This window comes from Hyalella azteca, unplaced genomic scaffold (genome assembly GCF_000764305.2).
Source record: "Hyalella azteca isolate HAZT.00-mixed unplaced genomic scaffold, Hazt_2.0.2 contig3849, whole genome shotgun sequence".
Classification (NCBI taxonomy): domain Eukaryota; kingdom Metazoa; phylum Arthropoda; class Malacostraca; order Amphipoda; family Hyalellidae; genus Hyalella; species Hyalella azteca.
In genome coordinates this window covers 1-21,434 of record NW_025934083.1, presented here as the reverse complement: position 1 = coordinate 21,434, position 21,434 = coordinate 1, and the positions used below count along the sequence as shown (strand labels likewise).

The 21,434-nt window shown below is 42.0% G+C and overlaps 1 protein-coding gene across 1 annotated transcript in view; it reads right to left on the bottom strand.

Annotated features, from left to right (window-relative positions):
* The window catches only part of LOC108681264 (cytoplasmic dynein 2 heavy chain 1), a gene marked incomplete at its 5' end in the record, with an annotated part of 30,294 nt that extends 9,062 nt beyond the window's left edge, over nt 1–21,232 (bottom strand). Inside the window, 33 exons of the mRNA XM_018170282.2 lie at nt 426–665; nt 948–1,106; nt 1,340–1,503; nt 2,706–2,791; nt 3,151–3,290; nt 4,427–4,447; nt 5,002–5,095; nt 5,527–5,684; nt 5,814–6,027; nt 6,290–6,499; nt 6,689–6,820; nt 7,076–7,177; nt 7,525–7,646; nt 7,922–8,014; nt 8,250–8,462; nt 8,860–9,002; nt 9,835–9,943; nt 10,311–10,424; nt 10,900–11,091; nt 11,351–11,494; nt 12,411–12,578; nt 13,265–13,396; nt 15,387–15,525; nt 15,848–15,999; nt 16,374–16,514; nt 16,663–16,768; nt 17,031–18,158; nt 18,539–18,646; nt 19,309–19,400; nt 19,572–19,796; nt 20,060–20,205; nt 20,568–20,724; nt 21,094–21,232. Coding sequence (XP_018025771.1) covers nt 426–665; nt 948–1,106; nt 1,340–1,503; nt 2,706–2,791; nt 3,151–3,290; nt 4,427–4,447; nt 5,002–5,095; nt 5,527–5,684; nt 5,814–6,027; nt 6,290–6,499; nt 6,689–6,820; nt 7,076–7,177; nt 7,525–7,646; nt 7,922–8,014; nt 8,250–8,462; nt 8,860–9,002; nt 9,835–9,943; nt 10,311–10,424; nt 10,900–11,091; nt 11,351–11,494; nt 12,411–12,578; nt 13,265–13,396; nt 15,387–15,525; nt 15,848–15,999; nt 16,374–16,514; nt 16,663–16,768; nt 17,031–18,158; nt 18,539–18,646; nt 19,309–19,400; nt 19,572–19,796; nt 20,060–20,205; nt 20,568–20,724; nt 21,094–21,232 — 5,683 coding nt within the window. The remainder of the gene's footprint in view (nt 1–425; nt 666–947; nt 1,107–1,339; nt 1,504–2,705; nt 2,792–3,150; nt 3,291–4,426; nt 4,448–5,001; nt 5,096–5,526; nt 5,685–5,813; nt 6,028–6,289; nt 6,500–6,688; nt 6,821–7,075; nt 7,178–7,524; nt 7,647–7,921; nt 8,015–8,249; nt 8,463–8,859; nt 9,003–9,834; nt 9,944–10,310; nt 10,425–10,899; nt 11,092–11,350; nt 11,495–12,410; nt 12,579–13,264; nt 13,397–15,386; nt 15,526–15,847; nt 16,000–16,373; nt 16,515–16,662; nt 16,769–17,030; nt 18,159–18,538; nt 18,647–19,308; nt 19,401–19,571; nt 19,797–20,059; nt 20,206–20,567; nt 20,725–21,093) is intronic.
* Nucleotides 21,233–21,434: the final 202 nt, after the last annotated feature.

The window sequence follows — 21,434 nt, the reverse complement described above, 5'->3', positions numbered from 1 at the left end:
CATTCTCTGGTTACTGCTATGGTATAAATGAGCATATCCATTTTGACTGGGGTATAGAAATAATGGTTTTATCCTATATTATAGAAATAATGTATACATATATTCATATGGTATGGGAATAATGGTTTCTAACGCAGAATTTAATATTCGTAATTAATACTTCCAGAAATGTCATATTCTACTCTTGAAATACGCATTGTTTTCCGAAAAATTTTGCTACAGCTTAACAAACTTCTTTGGCGAGGCTGCCTATGCTTCGTTCATTAAATCGATATCGAAATTCAAATCATGTATTTATTCCGTAATTCTTATGAAGATGCTAAATGCGTTTACTCGTCCATATCGAAGTCACCAACTGTGTAGAAACCACGGGCAGTACTCGTGTAACTCACTGATGCTATAATGCTATAAACTGCAGTCTGTACCTTGGGAGTCTGGAGCGCTTTATTGAAGAGGGCGATGAAGGCGGCGAGGCTGAAGCGATACATGTTGTTCTGTTTGCTCAAGTCGCAGATGTTGAAGTAGAGCGCAGCGCCTGCCTGGGCCAGCGGCAGGAAGCTCGCCCGCTCCTGCTCCAGCGTCTCCTGCAGGCCGAGGCTCTCGCTGAGGCTCGACTCGATCGTCGCAGCGCTCGACTTGGCTTGCTCCAGGGACGCTAGAAGCTCCTGGTGTTTGGGGGTGGCAGAGAAATTGGTAGCAGGTGAGTTCCAGATTTATTTATTATTTTCAATGATGTGCGGAATCAGCAACTGATGATTTGATTCCGATTCACAGAACGACTTTAATCTTACAAACCAATAAGCTTGATTAGTAGTTAAAATGAGAGATGACAAAAATTAAACTTTTGCCGATGCCTTTTTAATCGAGTTGTTTTCACTAACATCTTCATCCACATAAATTAGAATTAATTACTAATGACTCGGAAGCTCTAGCTGCCTTTAAATTACCTTATTTTCGAGTATATTTCCTTCACTCTGGGCCAGGGAAGTAAGCAGTTGGTCCTCCAGCGCTGTGAGCTGCACGCGCAAAGTTTCCTCCTGCGACACAAGCTCCGACCGCCGCACTTCCAACTCTGGCGACTCCGTTTGCAGGGTCAGGGCTAGCAACTGACGACGAATATTATACCGATTATTTCAAAGAGAAACGCGACCAGTAGGAAATTCCATTGAAATAAAACCACCAATTTTATACTGAACACCTGATCGTCCCACAAGGCCAAACCTCATCAGTTTCAAGATTCCTCCGACATGCCCAACATTGTACCAAAAATCCTTCAGTACCACACGATGTCAAGCATCACCTAAAATAATACGCTCGGCATGCAAAGATGGCGCTCTACCTGGCCAGTGAGTCCTGCTCTGGTGGTGGTGAAGTTGACTGCAGTGAGTAGGGCGGCCGCGTCAGGCGGCAGGATGAGCTGCGGCAGGCGAGTGGCCAGGTACAGGCGGAACTGCTCGTTGTAGTCGAGTAGCTTGTCGCCAAGCTGCAGGACGTGGCGCGGTCCTGAAGGTCGAGAATATTTACTTTAATTCACGAGATTACAAAGTGTTCACTTCATGTCACGAATCAAAAGCAATACATGATTCTTCATTTCAAAGTTTCATGGTCTATCATCACATCTACACAAATTCATCTCCTAGAGCTTTGCGAATGTAAATAAATACTTTTCATTTCTATGTCGTGTTCAATTGATGATGAATTAAAGTACAGTTGAGTCTAGACTCCTGCGTCTCGAAATAATTTTCTCGAAATGAACCGGGACAGACGATACGAGACGAGAAAATTCCGGGAAAAAAATAACGGGACAGAGGGTATAATTTGTCCCGGAATAAACGTCTGAACCGAGACAAGACTTCTGTCCCGGACTTTAAAACTTGTGCCCCGGTAAATTATGAACCGGGACGAGACAGACAGATTTGAAACGGTACGAGACGAGATTTGTCTTAATTATTTAAGACAAAACAAGTTTTTCGATTACGATACGAAATTTTTACGAATCATTTCGAAAATATGGGTTGAAGAATGACAAGTTAGCCTTTAATGCTAACGCTGCTTCTTTCGAGCCAGCTTCAGCGGGCTGGACATCTGAGACCTTCTGCCCCTTGTGGGTGATGAATAATTGAGACCTTCCACCTCTATGGTGATGTTCATATTGACTTTCGGTGCGAGATAGCTAAATAGCTGAAGCGCTAGTAAACATTTGGCCACAAAACTAACTAACTACCTTAGTTGTTACCAGAGGTGGCCGGGCAGTATATAGCGCGCTCCATGTAGCGGTAGCGGCGCTACATTTAAGCAATTGTAGCGGTAGCTGTAGCGCCCGCTACATTTAGAGCATGTAGCGGTAGCGGCCGCTACATTTCAAAGTAGCGCTGCCCAGCTCTGTATAAATGTATGATGGTAAGCCAATATTTACACCACATCGATAATTGATTCGTCTCGTCTCGTTAAAATGGCTATAAATTCCGGGAAATTTTAAGGTACCTATTTTAACCGGGATGTCTCGTCTCGTCTCGGTATCGTCCCGGAATTCCTACAGAGGGCTGAAAATTGTCCCGGTTTTTATTGCGAACCGGGACAGAGCCTGTTGTCTCGTCTCGTCTCGGATTAAAAAAAATACCAAACGCAGGAGTCTATAACAGTTCTCATACTATGAATGCGTTTTCAACGCATTTCCCTGGAACTATGCAAGCAAAAGTTCTTGCCTTGCGTGATGAGGTCAGCCCGCAGCAGAGGGTACAGCACGGGACTTATCTCGTCCACTTCTCCGATGATGAGAGTCTTGCCGAACCTGTAGACAAGATCACAGAAAAAATGTTTAGCTGCTTAATTTAAATGATCCATTATGCGTGTTTGATCAAGAAGCAATCGACTGTTGATGTCATTGTATTCTTCGAGTCAGATTATAAAATTATCGTTATGTTCACGACTTTCGATCTAAAAATGTTCTATAGAGCAGATAGAATTAGCCGGCGATAATCTTTGCGGTGATGCATATAAGCAAACATAAATAAGCATAGTATTCATTTGATCCTCGCATTGAAAATTTAGTTTCTGCCTCTCTTTTAGGAATATCGAAGCTTGAAGGTCAACATCTGTTTCCTCTTTTCATTTAGACAAGAACAGACATAGTCATAGTCAAAGACCCACCTGACGGCGAGCTCGAGGTTCGTGATGAACTTGGGGTCCTGCTGCGTGGTGGTCTCGACCGTCGCTGAGGCGCTGAGGTGCGCCTGCAGCCAGTCCGTGGCGCGCGACGACGGGTCCAGCAGCAGCGGCGTCGACTTCGTCTGTGCCGACAAACTTCTTACTCGCCATTTATATTAAGAAATTTAATAGTCAAATTACGAGCTTATCTAAGAGCAAAAATACTCAGTTAAATTAGGAATCAAATTAAATTAGAAAATTGGCATTAATGGCATATACATTCTTAAACGTATTTGATTTCTCGAAAATGTAAAACGGAAACTCATGATCAAACAAGCATGGTTTTGAAAATATTCAGTAGTACACGAGTACTAAAACAGATGAATTACGCTAGCACATTCGTACAATTGGTGCTTCTTGAGCTAACTCGATCGCGAAGGGTGCGTTTATGCGAGGCCAGTTGTCGCAGCCACTGCTAACGACTACAAGTGACCCATTCTAATTTTACTGGCTACTGTTTATAGACAAATAATAGCTTCCTGTACTTTCTCATCTTCGACAGCGAATAATCATATTGATAGAAAAAAATTAGAAAATCGTTTCCATGCCTGGTAACGAGGATGACAAGGTAACAGAAGTTGCCACCATCAGGAGGAATAGGATCGTAATCAAATAAGTATTGTGAGAAATGTTTTGTAAATAAAATTATTTTACGTTAGATTGATATTTTGAGTGACATGAGAAAGCCATGACTACAAACTTAATATTCGCTATACAAACTTAATTATTTCCATTCAATAATATTCAATATTTTTATTATATATTACCAGAGTCCACTAGCCTGATATGACAAGTGGTTGGCATTAGTGATCATAATTGATCATAATAATAATCAGTTATCATAATTGGTCCCATCTTAACGTAACGGAAGCGAACACAGTAAAGTTTTTCTCGTGCGTTCGAAAGTAAATTTATTTATACTGTGCAATATTACTTGCTTGGTGCCAACGAAATGCACTGAGCGTGTCAGTACAGAATACAGTAATACAAAGAGATGTGCACGACTGCTGAGCAGTAAGGCCTTGTATACCACGAATAGAATCAATGGGAGAAATAATAGTTATAATAAGAATAATAGGCCTATCCAGGCCTATTCTTTAATGCCGAAGATACTATACTATACTAATAGTTAAGCCGGCTTCAGGCTGTTACCAGGAGCTTTAATAAATATGAAGATTACACTCGAAAAACACACACACAGAATTAAACATATTCTCACCCCAGCCGCCTGGTTAGAGCTCTGAAAGAAGAAACGTGATTTATATCAAGAAATTGTTTAGAATAATTAGTAAAAAGTTATCGGCTTATGTTGATCGTCCAATTCATCGAACACTAATTCGCAAACATTAATTTCACATGAGATGTCAATGTGGCCTGCCAGTAGCTCGTTATTGAGCAACGCAGAACATCGAAATATTGTCTAATGCATCGTACAAATGATTCTCTACAATAATTATTGGCTAAAACTCGCAGTTGCGTAGATTTTTTGTGATAAGAACTGCAGGGTTTCGATTTTGCCCTAAAGATTTACTGCACAAAATGGTTCAACGGGAAATTGTGCATCAGTATCCCTAGCTAACTATCACGACACCCATCGTATACATGATGAATACGAGAATTTCATGTACTGGCGGCTGAAAAAACTATATAGCTCAATTTCTCAGGGACAACGTTAATTATGTGATATTGTGACAGCCCCGTACATTGTGGCGCGTATGTGACGTTTCCTGCTAAAGAATCAACGACATATCTGCGAAAAATATCTGGATTAGATTATCCACATTATAAAAGCACCTGCAGGATGACGAGGGCGTTCTCAGCACTGAGGTCATCAGACGGCAGGCCCTCAGCCTTCCACTGCAGCAGGTCACGCTCACTGGCCAGAAACCTGTACGGATACCAAGAGGCCGTTAGAATACATATTAAGTACGATCAATCTCAATAAAGAGTACAATTATAGAATTCTTGAAAGTATGAAAGTTTATTCTGCACATGAAAGTCACAAAAATTATAGATCAAAAAGATGCACAACTGTTAGTCGTCCTGCTAAAAAATGCTTCTTATTGTTGGTGTTGACAATAGGGAGGAATATTTGCATTCATTTCTAGTCCAATAACAAGCTTGGGATGTTCGGAACTTTATTAGCCCACTGGCGTATCGTGGTCGACTTATATGGAATAAGAGCTATTTACTTTTGATAAAAGCATACATTTCATTAATTTGAATCCAGAGTTTGCACGGCACAGCTTGGTATGGGTCGCGCCGGTATAGTGGTGAGAATAAAGTGCTGCCGGATTTATTAACAGAGACAATCCTGACCGTTTGAGGTCGAAGTTTTTGATGTCCAGCATTGAGGTCCAGGTGGTCATGACGCTGCGCCTGAGGTCCTCCGAGGCCTCACTGAGGTAAGTGATGAAGGCGGCCGCCACCAGACATTGGCGGGACAGCGCCGAGACGCTCTCGTCCAGCTCCGACACCTGTCCCGGCATCACACGTTTGAAAATACACGTCGCTAACTTTGAATTGTATCGTGAATTTCATTTGGTGAATTTTCAATGAAAAGTAAATGTAGTGAAAGCAAATACGTAAATCTGGCATGGTCTAACCTGGCTACTCCAACGCGTATATTCCCCGCCCAGCTTGGACACGAGGCTCTCGGCAGCGGTGATGGTTTTGGTGGCCTCGGCGAGCTTGAGTTCCACCTTCGCGGCCTCCTTCGTCGACTTGTTGAGCTTCTCCTTCAGTACAGACACTTGAGACTCCACGCTCTCCAGGCCAGATGACAGGTGTCCTATTTTGCTTTCGGCTTGTTGCAAATTCCTTTTTCAATAAAAAAATTTAGGTTAAAAATATATTCAAATTCAGCGATATATATTAAGCTTTTATAACTGGGCAAAATTTGGCCGACAGCTAATTGGGCTTAGAAGCTATCGTCAATCTAAAGGTCTTTTGTAACATGTAGTTTTAAACATAAAAAGAAAAAATGTAATTTTAAGCATAATAAGAACACATGTAGTTTTAAGCACCAAGTCCAAACGAAACGGCCTAAAAAACTAAGAGGACGAAGACTAGAGATCCTCACCTTTGAAGCTTGTTTTGCTCGTCTTCCAGAGGCTTAACTTTCTCCAGGACGTAGGAGAATTTGACGTTAGCGGACACCCAGGCGGCGAGAGGCGCCGCTGCTGCAGACGCGCGTTTGGCTACCGCAGGAGTGAAGGATTTTTCCTTTTCTTTCAGTAGCCGCTCGACCTTCTTGCGGGCATCCGGGGCTACGTTTCTGGGGTCGTAGTTCCTGGAAAAAAAATTCAGTAAGATAAGTCACTATAATGAGCCATGCCATCAATCTATGCAGAACTAATATTGGGTGAACGCTGTACGAAATCTTTGAACAATTCCATCCTATGAGCTTCATATAATTTTGAGTATCGATAAACAGTGAAAAGTTCAGTGAGTGTTGGGTAAACACGGCGGCTTCCCTCACTTGATTTCTTCCCTCACTCCGCGCTTGGCCAAGAAGGATTTCATCGAGTTCCAGGACGTATCCAGGATACCCATGAGGGTCAATACGCCCTCCAGGATGTCCCGTATCACTTCAGGAGGAGCTCGAAGGGACCTGAAAAATATACCATTGTTGCGCATAAAATTATAAATTATAAATAAACGATTATCAATTTACAACAATTTCATCGGTTTTAAATTGGGCGTGTTAATTCAATAAAATAAATCGAAATCTGCTAGTGCTTGCTGTTCATTGAGGCAGATTCCGCTTCACGCCCTTACAGCTTGTATGACGCAGTATTATGATATATATTTTTAATTTAACATATAATGCCAATTCTCTTGCAAGAAGCTCTTGTGCCACACCCACCTAACTTCGGTGAGCGTCTCGGACTTGATGTTCCCAACAGCCTCCTTGGCCTCCAGAACAAGAGGCTCGATCTCTGCGAGCTCTGCGTCGATCTCCAGCTTCCTGTTAGCAGATGACAGTGAGAAAAATACGGCGCAGGAAGGCTCAGTGACATCTAATTAGCGGGAACAAGGAGGAAGAAAGAAGTTAGATAAGCATACCGAGAATATTGAAGCAAGTAAACGATATGTGCGGCGAAGAAATTACTTAAAAAATACAAAACACATAAAAAAGCAAACATATTCACTTGTACATTAAAATTGTATTTTTTACATAGATCTATGAATTTGAAATCTACATAGATAGATGTAGATTTCAACATTTCAATAATTCATTTTAACGCGTACATGTAAACAAAACAAAGGAATTCCAAGGACTCGACAGAATGAACGCAATATCTTCAACTGAACCTTTTAGCGAGCTTTTCCCCCTCCTTGAGCGTGAGTTCCTTGAGACTCTCCATCTCAACCTTCTGGGCGTTGGCGTTACTCATAGTGTCAGAGATGAGCTGTAGAGCCTTGTTCGCCTCAGCCTGCACTCAGTACAAGCAAATTAAAGTACAAGTTCAACGATTTGTCATCCTAAGAAGCGATAAAAATCACGTAAAATTTCACCAATAGTATTTAATGATCCAAAAATAAGAATATTATTGAATAAAAATCTAAATAGTAATTAATAATAATTAAATTCATGCAAATAATAATTAATAATAATTAAATTGACCAAAATGATAATTAATAATAATTAATAATAATTAAATTCATCCAAATAATAATTAAAAATAATTTACCATGGAGGTTTTTTTACCTGCTTCTCGGCAAGCTCCTTCTCCTGAACGCTCGCTTCTTTCTTGAGTTCGTCGACGAGAAGCTGCGCCTCGCGTAGCTTAGATACGCCGTCCTGTGAATAACAGCGTTTGTGAAACGATCGAAAAAACCTATTGGAAACCAGGGATGGTAATGACATCGATTATTTACCATACTTCACTTCATGCGCGGCATCTACTAGTCTTAGCACACAAATCTTTATCATGAGCAAATCTTTATCATATTTTAAAATCATACATAAATAATTAATAAATCATCATTTAAATCATTTTTAAATCATTTTAATTTTTTCATCTAAATTCACGCACCTGTAGGTGCTTGATTTTGGTGGAGAGCTTGGCCTTGTGGTTGGTGTAGAGGGAGCGGTAAGTGTGCAGAAGGGTCATGAAGCGTCGGGGTGTGACCAGATGATCTAGTGCAGAAGGCAGGGACTCGTGCACGCTGGAGAAGTTCTCCGTGAAGGCTGCGTTCTCAGCACCGTCTTCAGGCAGCTCTTCCTTCGTCAGGAGAAGCTCCGGCACCTGACGAATCAAATATAATTATGCTTTGTATTATTAATTTTCTAGACAATTTTTGTCATATTACTGCACATAACGAAGGATAACATGTGAATGTTATTATCTATGTATATGGACGTGTGAGAAATCACTATTCTGAATGAGTTATTGGTTTTCCAGATTCACAATTTTGCTTGCTATTGTATGAGAACCAGCAACGTCACTATTGTTATTATTAAGTAGCGCTAAAGATAGTGTTATCCTGGTTGACAATTTTGCTTGCTATTATGTGGGAGCCTGTAACGTCACTATTGTTATTATGAAATAGCGCTAATGATAGTTATCCTGGTTCACAATTTTGCTTGCTAGTGTATGGGAGCCAACAACGTCACTATTGTTATTATGAAGTAGCACTAATGACCTGTAACATAGAGGCGTGGCACCAGGTCTCAAGCCACAGCACGGCGCACTGCTTGTACAGCGCAGGGTTGCTCTCACACCGCACAGAGAACTCGCTGCTGCTGCTGTCCAGGAGCAGAGCGATGTGCAGGTTGCGGCGAACTCCTGAGCAGCAAAAACACTCAAGTTGAATACTGACGTTGCGTCGCTAAGTTTTTAGAGAAACACACGCCAAATGAACCAGATTTTGAAACCTTCTTTGAATTCAGACAAGTGCGATATGAGAAACGAGATGAGAGCAGAGGCAGCTCGGTGGTTGAGACAAGGTCAGGCTACTGATCTAGATTTTCTAAGCCAACGCGCTTGCCGTACTGGCGATGGGGCTTATAGGCGATTAGTGAGCTTAAGTGATTGGCACTGTGGCCACTGTGAGGATGAGCTGAATGAAATAGGATAACCGCGACGCTCGCTGTTCATGTCTTCTTGGCCAAAAACTGGTAAGGCTGAGTGTATTTCATATTTTCATGCATATATTATGTGGCTCCATGAAACCGACTTAATGGGCTTGACATTCAAGCTCTAGAGTATACGACACTGCTTTTGGACTCTGAAAAATATTTAATAAATTTTCAGCGAAACACTCAATCTTTTGGCCAGCTATATGTTTATTACATAGCTTCAATGATAACACATGCATGGCATTTAAATTGAGATTTAGATTTGCATTTCGCTTTGATATTATAAAATATTATTATATGATTGGACAACTGAAATGCATAAATAACGAAAATTCAGCTTGAAAATGAATGATGCAACAACGGACACATATATTTAGGAAACGAAAAGGTAAGCCGTTAAGTTTGAATTCTTAAAGTTTTTGGTTGAAGTTGAAGTTTAACTATAAGTTGAACTACAAATGTTGAAACAATATAATAAAATTTCAACTTATCGAAAATAGATGATAATAGCATCATAAAATAGTAATTTTACAACCCACTCTCTGAGAAGTAGGCAAAATGAGAGCCTCTGAAGCCAGCGTCGGCGGCCTGGTCTCTGAGAGGCAGCAGGAGAGGCTCGAGCTCCTCAGGCTTGTACAGACCAGGCACCTGGCGAGTGTTGGGAACCAGGGCGTCAGAAACTATTGTCATCTCATGTAAACAATGAAGGAAATATGACAACGCAATATTAAGTCTATATCGAAGTAAAGAATAAACAAAGTATAATAACTCAATATTAACCGTTTCATAAATATTTCCCTGAATCGAGTCCCATGACAGCTGCGTCAGCATTAGAAATTAAAAATTTTTGAGTAACGAATTAGCAAGAACACCACACCTCCCCAGCCATGAGCAACACACCTCCCCAGCCATGAGTAACACACCTCCCCAGCCATGAGCAACACACCTCCCCAGCCATGAGTAACACACCTCCCCAGCCATGAGTAACACACCTCCCCAGCCATGAGTAACACACCTCCCCAGCCATGAGTAACGAGTTGACGGTCTCGAGGATGTCTGGCGTGACCAGGTGGTGGTCTTCAATCAACAGCACCACCTGCTCCCCTGCCACTCCCGCCGCCTCAACCACCTGGGCAACAGCACTTTAATTTATGACGAAATATTCCAAAGGAAAATATAAATACCAGTGATAGATCGATAGTAATATCAGTGATAATAGATATCCAATGGAAAAACGTTGTGTTCATGTACGTAGTAAGATCAATTATAAAAATGTTCCCGTAAAATTGTTCAACGCTGGCCCACATCTCAGAGATATTGTGCCCCTCCTCTGTAGATAACCTTGATGGAACTTTGACACTTTATGAGTTAATATTTACAAGAAAAATATAAATATCGGTGATAGATCGATAGTAATATCAGTAATAATAGATATACAATGAAAAACGTTGTATTCATGTAGTAAGATCACTATTACAAAAAATTTTCCCGGGAAATTGTTCAACGCTGGCCTACACCTCAGAGATACTGTGCCCCTCTTCTGTAGATAACCTCGATGGATCTTTGATATCAAATAATTAGTTATTGTTGCGCTCAATACCAACCTGCTTGATGTCGTTCCTGAAGTTGACGATGCCGTAGCTCTGTGTGATGGCGGGTGAGACGATCTTCATGGAGTGCCAGTTGGCGATGACGGTGAGGGCCGAGCGTCGTCCCACTCCAGACCGGCCCGCCATCAGCAGCGACCCTCCAGGAGCCGTCAGCACGCGGTCCACGCGCGCCATCATCTCCAGCACCTTCACACGGAGACAACTCCAGGTACTCATGATAACGATACTAATAACTTCGCTGATAATACTTGTAGTTAGATAAACTTGGCTGTGACATGAGCAAAAGATCCTCGGCAATATCCGAATTACTTTAAAAAAATTTGTCCGTGAACAGATACGTATTATTCCAATAGCCCAACGCTTTGAAAACCAAAAGTATGAAGTTAATTAAAGTGTTATAAAGTTAATTAATTTGTCAATTAGATAATTGAACTCGTCGCCTGACCTCCTGGAAGATGAGGAGGTCGACGAGGTCCCTGTTGTCTCTGGTGTACTGGGCCACGGCTTTGGCCACGACGGTGGACCACGCGGCCTCGTCCAGCAGCCCCAGCAGGTGCCCGTTAGGGGGGAGGGGCGCTCCCGCAGTGGGCTACCAATTTAAATGAATCACGCTATAACGACTTTATACTGAGGATGGTTATAATAATATCAAATGCAAGTTTAATTCATTTCATGAAACTATCAACATTTTGTTTCGGTCGACAGTAGAACTTTGTGTGCAAATGCACAGAACCTAAACGAAATGCCCAATACATCACAATTTTGGCAAAGCTAAGCTTGAGATCACTCGTGGTGTTGCTGAGTGTCCAATTTTATCAGATAATACGCAAAAATAGAACCGACAATTTATTCAACACGCATTCCATAAGTCACAGTCACGCTGTCAAGTAATAACTGCATTGATGGTAAAAACTTGTGATAAAAAGCTACGATTGAAGGGATTAGAATTTTTAGAGTGCACATTTTTGGTCTGGTATTGTCAACGGTTACGACTGGTTAATGGTTCACAGTTCACGACCTCATATGTAAGAAATGAACAAGAAGTAATTCATCAAACTAACCACGTACAGCTTAATTGCCATGTTGTCGCAAGTCATTCGAACTGCGATTGCCCTCGATGCATTGCAATATGAAGTCAGCCTTATATTCACTTTAGTCGAGCACAAAATTTTAAAATATTTGTATAAAATTATAAGATGTGTACGAAAGACATAGTAATTATGCTTGAAGAATATCAAATGAGATCGTAGTTAACGCAGTAAGCAGTAGCAATGCGACTCCACTTCCTCAAGAAGCAGACAAAACAACACAACAGCAGCAATAGAATGTAATAGAAGTGTCGGCGTTGAAGAAATAGGCCCAAGGCCTGTTGCCGATTATTGAACTTTTCGTGACTTGATTCACAAGGGATCCGGCCTTTGGAACCCGATCTTTCCATAGCTGACGATTGACATAGCTGCAATGCACTTGTGTTAAACATTCTACACTAATTCCTCAATACTGACGACGGCAACACCAGCGGTGGTGAAGAATGTGTTGTCGTGCATCATGTCGGAGAGGTCGAGGTTCCAGTCGCTCTGTAGGCACGTCAGGACGATGCGGTCAAACTTCTGCATGTCTTCCTCCTCCGCCAGCTTGTCCCGGAACATGCGGCATGCTTCGTACAGCCATACCTGCCAACAAAAATACTCATTATTATTGATGACCATTATTAATAATCCCCATTGCCCACTATTAATAATCCTCAACAATATTCCTCATATTAATAATCCACATGCAACAATAATCCTCATTACAGAAAGCCCATCAATAGTTCGCTCTTACATGGTAAAAAAGATCAAATTTGGGAAACTTGTTGCTCGTTTTTAATCGACATAACCAGAGAACCAGCATAATAAAAATGCGTTTGTTTAATAATGGAAAAATCACTTCCTGGATTCTTTATATTGGTTCACTTCTGCTCTGTGCAGCTACGTCTAAAGTTACTGCTTACGTATCGGGTTAAGCATCAAATTGTCGTTAATGACCTTCTTTAAGAAAAGAGGAGCCACGAAATGACAGGCAACGCTCGGTATTTCGCAAATTTGGACCCAAAAAAGTTTCATTTGAAGATTAACATGAAAAATCTTCATTAACATGAAGATTAACATGAATCCCGAAACGAAAAAATAATCTGAAAGGGTTTGGACGCATAAATAACTTGAAATGCTGCATTTGAGTCAATGCACTATCTGAGGTAGAGATACTGCACTGAGGTAGAGTTGAGGTAGAGACCACTAACCCTGAGTAGAGGTAGAGACCACTAACCCTGAGTAGAGGTAGAGGCCACTAACCCTGAGTAGAGGTAGAGACCACTAACCCTGAGTAGAGGTAGAGGCGAAGAGTCCTCGACAGGTAACGTGTAGCGCAGCAGTCCCAGCACCCAGCGCGTGAGGTCACGGGGCGTGAAGAGGTAGTGCGAATAATCGTCTACCGAGAAGCTGCTGCTCACCTGCAGCAACAATTATACCACAACTATATAATCAAGGTCCAAAAGCTGGTAAAAATACAAATGCGACGAAACTATACATAATACCTCCACGTCCCCCGAGAAGCTTGAATATGTAAGCCAACAACTCCGCAAACAAAGAGAAGTTATACGCTTCCCTGCTTTGTAAGTAACTGGAATCCCAAATGCGGAAGTTAGAGCCATCCTGAGTCTATCTAGTCACCGGGCAAAGTGAGCTCAGAGTGGAATTGAGCTGAAGCCGGAGCCATCCCGAGCACGGTTATAGCAGAATCTTTAAAGCGCAAACCTGGGACTGTCGAGAGCTCTACATGCTTGAGGCGGTCAAAGGCCGAATCCTACAAGAATCCTATATGAAGAAGCTGGAGCAATCCTGAGTCTGCCTAGTCACCGGTCAATGTGTCACCGCTTCGCATACTCAACCGTCAGGTTGAGATTCAGTCAATCAACCTATCAACAGTCACCGGCTTGGCATACTCTTTACTAGTAAAGTTGTAAACTTTTAGTAAATTTAGTGCGTATTTCGAGATATTATGTACATTATTTAGCAATTACGTAGTTATTAGATTCAAGTAGTTAATAAATGACGCCTAGCCGAGCTGATTGCGTAGCTCTGGTCACAGGACCTGTTGCTCAAGTCCTGCTAGACACACGGCGGGACACGGTGGGACACACGGCGGGACACATGGCGGGACACACGGTGGGACACACGGCGGGACACACGGCGGGACACACGGTGGGACACACGGTGGGACACACGGTGGGACACACGGTGGGACACACGGTGGGACACACGGTGGGACACACGGTGGGACACACGGCGACGCGTGTTCACTGAGTTCACTTTATTGCCTTTACAACTAAGCTCGTTACTGTCCGTCCACCTTCAGGCTGTTCAAGAAAGCCACCGCGTTGCTTCTATAATAAAGCTACTTTATAATAAGCTACTCTACTTTCTATTATAAAGTATTCGATAAAAGTAGTTGCGTTGACGCCAAAATTGACGCATCTTATCACTTTTTTCATGGAACGTACAACGAAAGATGAATTTATTTAATTACTATTCATTGCTTCGATGCTCAACTTTTAGAAACATATATTATAATTATTGCACAATGCACCTTAATTAAAATGTATGAATTTTTTTTAATTAATTTCACGCATACGTGGCCAATCTAATTCCATTCACTCAAAATACGAGAATTTTTATTATTTATTTAAAATATTTGATAAAAACTTCATGCTTTTCCGCCAGACTGCAACTAATAACAATATTTTTAATCAAAAACCCTCTTCGAGTTCAATCATCGCAACCTTCAGTGAGCGTCAATTAAAATAAAAGAAAAAATCACACAAGGCTTCGGCCTCATTATTTTTACTGAAGAAAAGGTTTAAGTTAATTATAATGCAAGCAATAATACGACATGTACAATTTAAAGATTCAAATGTAAGTATACGAAAAATTTTCTTGCGAAAATGAGCTGAAGCCCCGATCTGATTAATATGTATAATTTGTAGCGTAATGCATTGGTAATTACTTCAATAAAAAATTACATTGCATTTTACGATATATAGTCAAGATCATATGATCGACTAGTGGACGGCTGACACGACTCTGGTGCATCACTGCAATGAAGCAATTAATGATTATAGTTGCATAATGAGTTCAAGTCATACGATATGCCCTATCAGTCATCATACTATACATGAGTCATTATAATATACATCAGTCATTATACAATACATCAGTCATTATACTATACATCAGTCATTATACTATACATCAGTCATTACACTATACATCACTCATTATACTATACATCAGTCATTATACTATACATCAGTCATTATACTATACAGGAAAACTGAATCGTGTAACTGAACAATTTTAAGCTAAGTTCTTCATTACTAGCTCGCCCATATAAGAATTCATTCAATTTTTACTGAATTATATGGATTATGCATGGTTCCTGACCTGATGATAAACGTGCACCATGGAGGCGGCAAGCGCATGAGCTTTGTGCAGCCACACAGGATGGTCGGGGGCGACCACCTTGACGACGGCTGAACAATAGCTGCTGTACACGCTCACCAGCTGGTCGCGCTCGGGGTAACTGAAATAAAGGTTTGAAACGTTCCACCGTAAATCTTAACGGTAATCTAGATTTGACAGATTACAAAAATATTTTAAAATTTAAGAAACCGGCTAGAAGATGATTTCTTATGTTCTGAATGATGCACGTGTTTTATTTTCATGAAAAAAAAATTATTTTCATGCTGTAAATATAAACAAATTGTGCGTAATAAATATGAGATAACCAATTACGTAAGTAAATCTTACTTCCAAGCTACGACAATGGCTCCACGATAAAACACAGCATGGTGCAGTTTAAAAAATTTGTCTATGCTCTAAAACCTGATTGATTCCATATTAACCCCATTGAGGCGATCCTGACGATGGAAGTGAAGCGGGTAGACAGCTTGTGGCGGCCCAGTGCCGACCCGCCAGTGAGGCTGCCCACCACCTGCACGCCCTCCAGCCCCACCCACTCCAGGCTGTTGTCGTAGAACCCTCCGTACGTTACCAGCTACATTACAGTTCCACTCATTACAAGAAGTTCCCGCCGCTCAAAGCTACGTAAATTTGTTAACACTACTAGGTGGCTACAATAGCCTATAGGTTAGAGGAAGTTAATATCATTGTAATATCATTAATAATATTGTAGCATAGTTTTCTTTGAGTTTATAGTAAGAAATGAATTTTTTTTAGTTAAAAGTAAGTCCTTGTTGCTCTAGGATCGGTTAACAATCATATATCAGAACGTTGGCACGTATCATTGATTAAACTAAAACAGCTTATCTTTAAGTTTCCAACAAAACGATCTCGTTTCCCAAAAACTTTGCCGAAGAATGGAAACCTGGCAAGAGAAGAAGATTTGAGTTCAATATAAGCGAGGCTGACCTGCTGGAGGAAGGTGATGAGTTGCGAGGTGCCCCACTTGTCTGGCTTAGGCAGGTTCAGGTCCTTCAGGTACAGGATGAGTCGCTCACAATCCTTGGGGCGGTACACGCGTCCAGTGTTCGTTGATATCACCATGCACATCTGCGGCAAATAAATCATTTCAGAAAGTCACAATATTTTCGAAGATAAATATCGCATTCAGCCATAAACTTTTTTCTTTATTAAAATAATATAAGTTTTTGATAACGCGGCGACAAGACGACAAGTAATGCACAAGTTGAAGCCGTACCTGAGTGAGTTTTTGGAGGATGTGATGAGGTGCCGTGTAGGCGCTGCAGTGCACAACCGCAACCTGAGTGCCGCGCAGCTGAGCGAAGCAGTGGTTCAGCAACTTGCTAAAAGGCAAGAGTAATTACAAGCATTACTCGCGCGTTAGAATTTCAAGCACGATAAACTGTACATTTAACACTTCTAAAAATTATTGATAGTAATAAAGAATCAATCATCAATTTCGATTTTGAATGAAATCTGAAGCCATACTAAATTAATTTATATTTTAACAGTCGATCAATATTATCAAGCCATCACGAACACGGATTTCGTCTCAAAGACAAAAAATAAGCCTCAGATAATTTCTACGAATGTTGGAAGCACAACCTTTTGCCGCAGCCCTCAGGACCGATCAGAATGAAAGGCTGCTGAGTCTCGGGCTGTAGCCACGGCAGGATGTAGTCCAGGATCCTCTTGGAGTCTGCCGTAAGCACGAGCGGAGGCTCGGAGTTGTCGATGGCAACTTCAGTGTTGGTGTCCGTTGTGTAGCTCTCAAGTCGGTCACGAGCCTCGTCGTACCTAACGCTGAGAGGGCGGTTATTGTCCGGCAGATGCTCGCCAACCCAACTGTAAACTTCTCGAGCAAAGTCGACGCGGGTGTTCTCCGATAAATTCCCACCCAGTCCTCTCACGAGCGCCACTGCGAAGTGGGTTCTGCTGGTAACGTTCATCATGTGCGAAAGTCCGTTGAAGACCCAGCCGACCAGTGTTGTGTCCACTTGCGATTCGCTTCTTTTCATCACCCACTCCAGGCCTCGGAAGAAGTAGTCTTTGATGTACTGGGCTAAATGGTCCTGGTCGTGTTCCCTCTGACTTAGCCAAGAATCAACAACAAGTTGCACGTTCGTATCTTCGTCACTCAAGAATATCATCCCCATTCTGGAGATTGTTGCAGGAGAGGCACAACTCAAGTCGTGCGTCTCGAAGAGGAAGTTCACATTTGGCCCGAATTGGATTCTTTCCCCTGAGGGCATCGTTAGCAAGCGATTATCGTCCAATACTGAGTTGAGAGACTCGATCCACTCCGGGTCTATGTCACCATCGCACACGATCCAGGAGGTCACCTCGACAGGTTCTTTGACCACGAGTCTGGCGGAGGCCGTGAGTACTCCATCAGACCACTCCCGAGTGTCGTGGTCTATGTGGCCAAGCAATTGATGTCGGGGCATGGCTTTGGGATTCATCACATACTTCATAACTTTTTGCCCCATTTTCGTGAGCGCTTTGAAAAGCATCTTCCAGAGAGTGGTTTTCCCAGAACCTGAAGGCCCAACCACAACGACGCCCATCCTCTGCTGCAGCTGCTCATAAAGTTCAAGGCATTTCTTCGTCTGTCGCTCATTAGGCACCAAGCTGTTCTCAGTGAAGGTCTCTTGGATCACCTCAGCGAGTGACTCGAAACCAACTCCACGGAAGGGCACGTTGGTGAACACATCGCGGACGAGCTCGTCAAATCTGTGCGTGAGAGGGGAATCGATGAGCAACAAAGCTTAGCTACCAAGAATGGTTTGCCACCCAAAAATCAAATAGCGAAAGTTAATCTGAGAATTGGGTAAAATTTAAGTAACGAGAAAACGGTCGCAGTAATTTCAAAGAAAAAATTTGATACGATAATTCGGCATGTCCCTCAGGCTAGTACATATCTATTTGCTATAAATCATTCGCTCAAGTTGATGCATTGACATAGTTTTCAGTATGGAAACAACGACGTTGAAAATAGTTAACCTCTCAAGACATCAAATTCAATTCGCCTCAGTACGATGAAATTTTTGTATCTTCCACTGAAAAAATTCATTTTATTATTGTATATAACTCAATTCTGGTACGATTCTCACCGGACGGAGTCAGCGAATGTAAGCTTAGACAGTGTGTTGAGGCGCAAGGCTTGCACCATCAACTCCAACTCCACCTCAGGCGTCACAGCTTCTCCACCTGCACCTGACCTGAAGTGTCCAGAAAAATAAACTCTCGCAAATGCTCCGTTTAACAAGCGTCTGTAACGTCCATGTTGCAACAACAGTGCAATAATTGTGACGCTGCAAACTACAGACAATCAAATGCTCTTGCCTTGCAGAATTTTTTCTTCAAACTACAATAATACTCGTACTAATAAAATCTAGTTATAAAGAAATGAAATCAAGAAAACATTGTTAAATACTATTGTAACGAAGAAAACAATCGTCAAATATACAATATTTTGACAAATGTAACAAGTATAGATGAACATTGCCAAAATGAATGACAATAGCGAGCTTACGTTAATGGCAGCAGACTTGACCATCTACCGCCGTATGTCACTCTCCGGGAACACAACTTTCAACTTGAATTATACGTAAACTATTGAGTGTAGTAACCTGAGGACGTTTGTACGCAACAGAGAACAATTTAATGGTAAACTTTCAACTTGAATTATACGTAAACTATTGACTGTAGTAACCTGAGGACGTTTGTACGCAACAGAGAACATTTTAAAGTTGTCGTACGTGGCGGCAACCATCAGTGCAAGTCATTTTGTGCTCACTAGAACGTATCCTTTTTGGGGAGTAGGCGCGTGACAATATTGCTCCGGTTACAAGCGTCCGGCGGTAGAGGGTTAAATGTTTACCTGTGCTGCTGCAGGAGGTTGCCCGAGCCCTTGAGGACGGTCTTGAGGGCGCGTAGCCCCCAGTCGTAGTGCTGCTGACGAGTGAGCAGCTCCTGGTATATAATATATATTTTGGTAAACTTAAGAATCATATATAAATTAAGGAACAATTAAGCCTTTTCCGAATTATATGGGTCTTTTAATAGGCTTTGCTTACTACTTTATAAAACTTATTCGATTACTTAAAATTATGGCACCAACATCAAGATCATAATAAATATTACCTTGGAGAGCGTGAAGACAGCTACGAGTTTCTTGCCGATGGTCTTGGCGCTCTTGAAGCCCTCCGAGAAGAGGATGACCTCAGCGATGAGGTCGTTGTCAGGGCGCGACATGGCGACGGGACGGAAGAGCTGCTTCAGGTTGTCGGGCAGCTTCTGGCGACCTCCGTAGCCCTTCCCGGCGGGGTTCATGGTGATGAAAATCCCGGAGTTCAGGTCCACCGGGATCTGGATTGAGGATCAGGAATGATTAAAAGGAGAAATGGAATTAGAGCGAGGTAAGATAAACTGTGGAAATGCATCTTGGGGTAATATTAAAATATATTTTCAGCTAGGGAGTCACGTAAATTAAAAGCTGGGAACGCTCCACTGTTTTTAGCCGATCACAATGAGCTTGCTCAGAAATAACTGAGCGTCAAGCTGGGTCTTCAACCTTTCTCTTATTCATTACAACAATGAAGTTGATAGAGGCGGAGATATTTCGTGGTTACCTCCTTCTCTAGCAGGGTTGTGGTGGCAGCCCTGCCTTTAATGGCCGCCTGGATGGTCTGGATCTGCATGGACACGGCGGAGAGCACCGCTTCTTCCAGGCGGTTGAACTCATCGAAGCAGCCCCAGGCACCGCACTTCACTAGGCCTGCGTCGTCGAGTGGTACATTCAAATAAAAACTCGATTAGAGCTTTTAATACCTATAACCTTTTACCCACGAGTCCATCTCAATAATTTTTTTCTGAGATTTCCATTTGATGGTGTTAGAAAAATATTTATCGTCATAAATTCAGAATATTGCAGATATTATAGATATTTAAACGTTAGATACAGATATTCATGAATGAACACTGATCTGTTGAAGTGATGTTACAATAAATACCAGTGAAAGTCTGCCATAACCTTCATGACAGGTTTCACTAAGCTGCACACGGCAATTTCACTACATAAAAATACACATTCCATGTTTGTGATCATCGAAAACACCACAAATGCCGCGTGAGACGCACCCACGAAAATCCTGCCCATGCTCTTGACGTCGATGCCCTCGTCGCAGTTGAAGACGAGCACCTGGCGCCCGAAGAGGCCCCCCAGCGCCTTCACGGACTCTGTTTTGCCCGTGCCTGCCGGGCCGTATGGGTTCCCGCCCAGACCCATGTGCATGCCCTGCACCAAATGCCATCATTAAACCTCAAGTGTAGTGAACAAGAGAAAAAATTGATTTTCAGCAAAGGTATTGGGACGCAATCATAAAGGAAGTAACACGCATGGAAAGATCCGTAACGTGGTTATGCCAAGAAACGCCAAAATCGAACTTGAAATTCACGATTATGATTTACTGCGCATAAAATTTAACTAATTAAGATCACATAATACGACTTTTAGAGTGAGTGACTATACTAGCAAGTTATTGGTGCAAAGGATTTGATGAACCTCGAAAAGGCAGATTTTTAATAGAGGGCTCAACCAGTGGCCGGTCTTATTATTGCGAGGAATTCATACATTATAAGGCATTTAACAGTAGCGTCCTGAGACCTGCGTGAGAGTGAGGTAGCACTTGTCGGTGAGGGGCGTGTGTACGAGCTTCATGGCGTTGCCCTGGTACTCGTACGTGTAGTCGAACTCAGCGTCCACCATGCGTATCTTAGCGGTGCCTTGCGGCCCCATGTAGAACCTACAAAAAAAAACGCAAGGGCATATTTACAAGTTCAGCGGCTAATTATTACGACATTCAGAAAAAAATTGCGATTGTGCAGTTGGACTTCTTGTACGATTATTAAAAAATATAACTCAGTACTCACTGCAGTGAGTGACAGAGAGCGCATTTTCTCGTCGACGAAAACATGAAGTCAAGGACGGACAGACAGACGGACAGA